We start from the raw sequence: 7,459 nt of genomic DNA, 5'->3' as shown, positions 1-7,459 counted from the left end.
GTCTGACTGAAGCATCAAGTCCAGGGGCCATTACTGTCAAAACACACACACACTCAGACCTGGAGATGTCGTCATGAATAATTCCTGCTCCTTCTTCTTGTAAGCTTCTTCCTGTTCTGTTTCTGTCTGGTGTGGGTATGTTTATGCATGAGGCATTCATTATTGAACCCTGACGAGCACAGATATTTTGAGTGAACATCCAAAAGGGATGACTCAAACATCCAGGTTCAACTTCCATCATTACATTACATAAGCTTGGAGGGTGAAGAGGTGTTCAACAGACAGCCGGATCAAATACTCGTGGAGAACAAAGAACGAGCAGCAGAAACTCCAATCAGTGGCAAAAGACACTAATTGTAATTTTAACACCAGTGCGTCAGGACACGAGTTCTGACTTTCGACAAGGAGAAGCCGCGTCAGATGTCTTTTACGCAGCTTTTATTGATTTCCGACTCTCACCAAATTGGTCAGCGGTTGCTTGTTTCCATGGTTACAGTGGGTGAACGTGAAAAGGATGCCCAGGAATGATTGTACTCACTTTGCCTCAAAAGCTCTGATGCAATCACTGACAAAAATTTGTCAGAGTCTGTCATTTTATAAGTGCATCTCTCCTTGTAGCTGCACGTCACTATGAGGCTGTCTGTCTTTACATACTTCTGAATCAACCAGCCAGCCTATGTGCTGATCAGTGCCCTTGCTTTTATGAATTATAACCAGTGCGTGTGTGTGTGTGTGTGTGTGTGTGTGTGTGTGTGTGTGTGTGTGTGTGTGTGTGTGTGTGTGTGTGTGTGTGTGTGTTGGCGAGACAAGGTCAACTGCATCCCACAGTAAGACATCTTCCCCATCCTGCAAAGATAGCTCATCAAAAGGCGGAGCCTTGAGCCACAGCATAAACAACTTCAGTGCCCTCCTATCTATCCATCTCTCTCTGTGCACCCATTTCCTGTTGAAAAACAAAAGCTTAAAGATAACCGGTATAAAATACTTGCTTTGAGTGCAAAGATATAAACGTTTTTAGTTTAATCTAATTCTCCCCACACTGTAAAGTACATGAACTCAAGAACTTATTTCATATGAAACCAGGACACAATAAAGTTTTCAGGTTTGTTTAAAAGAGAAATCTTGATTCCCGGCATCTACGTTGAGGCCACTCTCAGACAATGGAACGGCTATAAACATCTAATAACAGCTTTATGGAGACAGCTCTGTGTTTATGAAAATAAAACAGGGTACAAACACTGAATAAAAATGACAAATACTCTTCTCTTTTTTTTTTTTTTTTAGAAAATGCTCTTATTTATTAAATAAATAAATACTGCACTTTTTTTTAAACAATAAGTTATTTAGGACATTTTTACCAAGGTGATGATGGCTCTTAAGGGATCCTTAGAGGATCTGTGGTACTGTTTTTTTTTCTTTTTTCTTAATGTCATTCTCTCCTCCTGCCCCCTCCCCCACATCACTCTCTTCCCAGCTAAAATGTGCTGAGTGTCCATCTGTCAGTAAAGAGAACAAATCACAGTTTTAAAAGTTAGTGTGATGTTACACCCCTCCCACTCAAGACACACACTCACACGTGTAAACACCCAAACTCTGTGGCATCCACACATAAGAGAGAGTCATTTCTTTGCACTGCTGAGTTGGCTGTGACATATACTGTACATCATTTACAATATTCCATGGTCTAACTCTGTTAACATTCAGAGCATCATTGTAAGGATTGCCTCTGGATTGACTCAACTAAACTATACACAGTTAAGCTGGTGCCAGCCCAGCGTTTGCCTTTACTTCCCGAACATCCCTCTCTTTCCCCAAACATCTGGAGTCCACAGTCGTACCAACATACTCAGCCCTTCATCCCTTCTAGCAATCGACATACGTATCAGCCCTTTTCTATCCACAGGCATTGTGCTACATTTCATTTTCCCAGTCTCTTTCCGTTTCTCTGCATTATTTTTTCACCTGCACCGATGATGAGTCGTAAAGGTGCAACGGTGGAGGAATGTAAATTTACTTTGCTCAAGTCCATCCTTGAAATCCACCCGTCTTTCACATATTCGTTCTGGGTCCTTGACCCACTGCGGCACAGCAGTAACACAGTTTGTCTGTTTGTCTGTCCAAGACACATTATTATTGTGGGTTTAGCTGCATCTCTGCAGAAGCATATTGAGGGAGTACACCATGCGGTCACGCAGGTCAGTAGGGCAGCCGGACGTCAGCAGGGAGCTGAGTTTGAAAGTTTTGGAGACGCGGTCCTCATTGATGTATGTCAGCATGTACTCATCCCTCTGGCAACACAGGATGATCTTGGTGTGATCGTGGTAAAAGTTGACCTTTGAAAATAATAATCAAAAAAAAAAAAAGAAACAATTTTCAGCATAGGTGTTTTTTTTCTGTCATTTGATTTGCGTTCTAAATCTCCACCTCTGTTTAAGAAAATGGTGTCATGCATTACACCTAAACAGTGCTCCTCTGAGTATTCCCAGCAACGGCTATGTTTCCTATTGTGTGTGTGTGTTTACCTGGAAAGTGCCATCGTTGAAGAGCATCATGAGGGCGCGGTCAGACTTGAGCCACTGCAGCAGGTAGAGTCTGGGCATGTGTGCATCCGTCATAGTACCAAGGTCTCCACCCTGAGAAAGCAAAAGAGTGGCACATCAGGATTAAGCAGGCTGGGACTTGAAATTTCTGATGCTTCAGGGTGTGGAAAGACAAAAGACACATCGGAGCAAAGAGGATAGAGATTGCAGGACTGAACACGGGAGTGGGGGAATGGAAATCTCTGCTTACATCCATAAGGTTTTCCTCCATGTAATGGGAGAAGTACTTGAGCACAGTCACTTGGCCCACAAAGTGTTCAGGAACCTCACAGGTGGGGAAGACAGAGCGCTGGCCCAACTCTGCATAGTAATGGATGGTCCTGAAAATAAGGTAAACAAATAGTTACACAACCATTCAGATAAACCGATACTTGACAGCAACAACAAAAAACAAACCCATTAAATTTCAAAGGCATTCCTGACTGAAAACAATGTTCTCGCTGGAAAACAGAACATTATTGATAACTATCTGACCCATATAGGATAATGCACACAAATCTAAAATGCATACTAGTATTTAAATCTGCGATTCACTTGGTTAAGTGATTCTCCAGAGTAATTCTATGTCACAACAAGCTTAAACAAGACCATCCACATTACATTTCGTGACTAATAACTTTCAAAGTGAAGGTGGAGCGTTGTGAAGAATGGTACATACTTTCTGTCTGGCAAGAGGCTCATGTGAGTGCCGTTGTTGAAGAGAACTCCCACGGTGTGATCGGACAACTGGTAGCCAAAGCCGTACTTGTTAGAGTAGTCCACCCACTTAGTCACCCATTGAAAACTGCAGCTGTTTGAGCCCTGAGGAATGTCGTCTGCTGCAGGGTGAGAACACGGTTGAGGAGAATTAGGATACAATCACAAGGAATATCTTGGAAAATGACAAACTTAAATGCACCATGCACCAATGCGGTCCGGGACACAGCTACATTACAGTGCAAAAGAGTTTCCTAAAACGTGTCCCTTTCAAAACGGAAAAAGTGAGCAGCATATTCATAGTTTTTTTTTAAACGGCATGTCTATTACTTTAAACATTTCAAGGTCAAATATAGATCAAGACCTTTAGCTGTGTCCTGAAACTTGCCACTGTGGAATTATCTGAATAATAACTGTATGTACAGGTTATAACTTTGTGCACAACATTAGGAAGTTCTCTCACCTTTAGGCATATTCTCCAGACATCCCCTCAACACACTTGCAACAGTCTCAGCCACACTCCCTGTTGTGCTGTCTTCCAGGCCTTTAGAAACAAGAACAGGGAGTCATTTAGCTTGACGTCACAATGGTATAGTACAAAAAAAAAATTCTTTGAACTTGAGTTTGTCATATTATATCTCTCGCACATGCCCTAAGATTTCCTGTCTGTGACGCTAAAACATTTTGCATTAAATGTATTCCGGTCGTTCTGTGATCTGTGTTTGAGGCTGATGAACTTACATTCACTACTACTGCTGCAGCTGCCCAGACTCCCTCTGACGATCAGACGGATGGTATCTTGCGTCGTCGGAGACAGGCTCTCCGTTGCCGGGGCAACAAGGTTCTCGGCAGATGGCGGAAGTAGACTTCCATTCTGAGGTGGGAATCAGTGACGACACGGTTTAGAATCTGTGAGTTTGGATCTCTCTTCCTACCATGACTCAGCAGTCACCCACAGATGCAGAGTGGTTGGCTTAAAAGGTTGAAAATAAGTGCTTTTAGTTTGTTCAGAAACTGTGCTCGTTATAAAGTTTAGTACAGCAGCAGGATGACTCATAGGATTCTCCACAGTACAGCATCCCAATGCCACCTATGTATTTAATTGCTGTATGAATAATGCACCTGCAGCATCACCCACACTTCTGTAAATACGTTGCGTTCTTACCTCAGAAATGTTTTTGCTCTGCTGTTGGCTGATGACGGTCTTCTCCAAGTCATGCTGCAGTTTATAGATCTCCTCTTCCTCTTTAGTTAACTTATCTGTTAAAGACAAAAAAGAGAGCAGACAAATTAGAGCATGACCTTTTTAACCAGCAGCTGCAAAAAAAAACATGACATCAGGGTGATATGGGATAAAATGTGACAAATGCTTGCCGTTGTCTTAAAAACGAGATAAAATGATGCTTATGGCCTCCACCATCATTTAAAGAGTTAATTAAATGAGTGGTGGAAGTGATGGATTGATGGGCATATAAGCTCTCAGTGGCTGTTGTAATACTTACTCAGTGTCTCATAGTATTTGACCTTGTCCCTTTTCCCACCAAACAGCGCAGCAGCAGCCTTCTTAAAGAAACTCTTGGCGGGACTTGAGACGTGGAAATCTGGTGCCGAATGGCAACAGCTAGGCGGCAGACGCTCTGGACTGAAGCCCTACGGTGAACGAAAGTGGGTCAGTGTGCGACTGGTGGGAAGGGGGTCACTTTTAAACTCCTACACAGTGACATTTCCACACAGACCGGCAGAGGGGAGACAGCCGGGGAGCTGATAGTGGTATCTCACCTGCGTGAAGAAGTCGTGCCTCAGAATGTGGTCCAGGTTGGGTCTGTCCTCGGGAGTCTTAGCAAGCAGGCTGGCGATTAGCTGCTTAGCCTGTGGCGACAGGGAGGAGGGAAGAGAGTAACGCGCCTCTCTAATACACCTGTACGTCTCCTTCAGGTTGGTGGTTTCAAACGGTGGTCTGCCCAACAGCATGGTGTACCTGCAGCAGGATAGAGGGCAATGGGTAAGAGTGGATTTCATCTCTAGAAATGACACTTTATAAGTGATTGCAGGCAAGGAATGATCCTGTCTGTTCCTAAAAACGGATGCCAATGTCTATTCATTTATAATTCATACAAATTACTACTATTACAAAGTGGTTTGAAGTTCCCTAATCATGACTTTACAGTTTTACAACTCACATTACACAGCCTAGGGCCCAGATGTCTGATTCACAGCCGTGGCCCTGCTTGTTGAGCACCTCAGGGGACAGATAGTTGGGAGTTCCACAGATCGTCTTCCTCCTGTTTCCCGCCGGCTCCAACTTGGCAGCCAGACCAAAGTCCCCGACCTTCAGTTCCATTGACTCACTCACAAAAAAGTTACCTACAGGGAAGAAAGGGAATGAGATGATGAGCACTTGATATTCAACCCAGGATCAAAGGCTGAATCCAGCACTGACTCTCCCTAAGATGAATCAATAGAAGAAAAAAAAAAAAAAAGGTTCACATCAAGACACGATATCCTCCCTGCACTGAATGCATCTGTACATGTAGCGTGACTTTCTTGCATGAAGATTTCTTACCGAGTTTCAGGTCTCTGTGGAGGATTTCTTGTTCATGGAGGTACTTCAGTCCAGAGACAATCTGTCTCAGGTAATAACGCACCTCCGGCTCAGTGAGCACTTTGCGAGCCTTCAGGATATGAGCTAACGACTGCAAATAGGACAAAACATGTAGAAGAGAGTGATTATGGAGCTGCTTTCTGATGGAATATAAAATCTCAAATTGTCCTCGAAAGGAAAACTCATCATACTTGATAACGTTCTTCAATCTTACAATAGTGTAGTTATACATGATTCCTATGTCATGGCAGTACTTAAAACCATTACAGTTCTTGATGGTGTGGACACCCTCTGAATATCAACAAAGTGCTGCCCCATTGACTTTGGGTGCATTGCGGGTGCTATCCGAATTTAAAACACAGCGGTGGAAGAAACACAGTGTTTGAAAATCTAGAAACAAAATAGCACTCACTTTTCGGCTACAGTATTCCAACAGGATGTAGATGTTCTCCTTGTCCTCAAAATGGTGATAAAAGTGCACAATGTGTCTGTGGTGCAGCGCTCTGTGCAGCTCAATTTCTCTGTCAATCTAGCAGGGGGAAAATGCAAAACGGTCACGACTGTAATTGAAGACAATTTAGTAATAGCGGTTGTCCACTTAGTGCGCCCAGGGACCGGAGCTGCGCGCTTACCTTCTCTCGTTGGTGAGGTTTGGAGACGCGTGCGTGTGGGATGATTTTAGCTGCGTAAACTTTACTGGTGGAGAGGTCGGTCATCTCGTAGCATTTCGCAAACCCTCCCTGGAAAGAGGAGGGGGGAAAAAAAACACTGTTAACATGCTTTGTCTTCAGGTTACGTGGTAAATCCCAAAAAGTCGAGAAAAAGATTTTATTCTTGCGCTACCTTTCCCAAAACTTTTCCACGGCAGTAGCACTTGCCCGTGGCAGGATCAGTGATTATCCTTGCCATTTCTGAGGGTGCACTGCGCTCATCCACTCTCTTTCGACGCGGTTCGCAGGACCTCTGCGACGACTCACACATGCTGCTGCTGTTTGTCTGTTGGGGCCCGATACTCCTCTGTACTTCCATGAGGTGGTTTCTCGTCCCGCACTCAGAATGCTGCCGGGAGAGTCCGTCTACGAGACTTTATACCCTGGCACTCACCCCACCCCTCTGTCTGCCGCCCTCTCTCTGACGTCACGCAGAGAAATGAGCGCATGAGGTCTGCCTGATATTGATTTCCTTGCGTGTACATTTGTGTTGGTGATGACACAGATATGAAATGGAAAGTGGATAAAGCAGCGCGTAGAACCTGACGATTAATAATGTTAATCCCCATCACCAGTCACAACAATAACAGAGACAGACATGTGCTGTAGTTTCCTTATTTTGTTCACGCAAACTGGGCAGGCGAGTGTTCCTTTTACATTCTGGTCCAAAATATATTTCAAGGTGTTGGAATTGTGAAATATTTGGTCGATGAAATATCCTCTATGCAGAGGAGGACCACTGTATCTGTATTCTGTTCAGGCTCACCTTATCCTGTTGTTGCAGCAAACCCAGTTTGGAGCACTGGCACCCTCAGGTGGCGATTTGAAGCACTGTAACACCCACGGTGCAG

The 7,459-nt window shown here is 44.0% G+C and overlaps 1 protein-coding gene across 2 annotated transcripts; it reads right to left on the bottom strand.

The window, feature by feature from the left end:
- Nucleotides 1–1,092: 1,092 nt before the first annotated feature.
- Nucleotides 1,093–6,963, bottom strand: plk2b (polo-like kinase 2b (Drosophila)). 2 transcript variants are annotated; one of them, XM_069138537.1, is made up of 14 exons: nt 6,742–6,963; nt 6,531–6,638; nt 6,311–6,427; nt 5,860–5,989; nt 5,477–5,660; nt 5,076–5,274; nt 4,799–4,946; nt 4,462–4,556; nt 4,038–4,170; nt 3,760–3,840; nt 3,259–3,418; nt 2,791–2,920; nt 2,523–2,633; nt 1,093–2,333 (listed from the first exon to the last, which is right to left on the bottom strand). In XM_069138537.1, exons 1-14 carry the CDS (start codon nt 6,925–6,927, stop codon nt 2,142–2,144), a joined length of 1,974 nt encoding a protein of 657 aa, XP_068994638.1. In that variant the 5' UTR covers nt 6,928–6,963; the 3' UTR covers nt 1,093–2,141. The 2 variants fall into 2 exon arrangements, with proteins under 2 accessions (XP_068994638.1, XP_068994639.1); XM_069138538.1 differs by having other exon boundaries at nt 3,259–3,415.
- Nucleotides 6,964–7,459: the final 496 nt, after the last annotated feature.

Source organism: Embiotoca jacksoni, unplaced genomic scaffold (assembly GCF_022577435.1).
Source record: "Embiotoca jacksoni isolate LCO1_2020_lvr unplaced genomic scaffold, fEmbJac1.0.p SCAF_8, whole genome shotgun sequence".
Classification (NCBI taxonomy): Eukaryota; Metazoa; Chordata; class Actinopteri; family Embiotocidae; genus Embiotoca; species Embiotoca jacksoni.
Note: the sequence above shows the minus strand (reverse complement) of the source record. Positions and strands in the feature narration are given on the sequence as shown.

Bases quoted from the DNA above. Each gene is read 5' to 3' on its own strand.
- plk2b (XM_069138537.1), bottom strand. From the start codon at position 6,927: ATGGAAGTACAGAGGAGTATCGGGCCCCAACAGACAAACAGCAGCAGC. The intron at 4,947-5,075 runs GTGAGATACCAC...CGTTCACCGTAG, and splicing joins GGCACGACTTCTTCACGCAG to GGCTTCAGTCCAGAGCGTCT. The intron at 3,419-3,759 runs GTGAGAGAACTT...CTCACCCTGCAG, and splicing joins TCTGGAGAATATGCCTAAAG to CAGACGACATTCCTCAGGGC.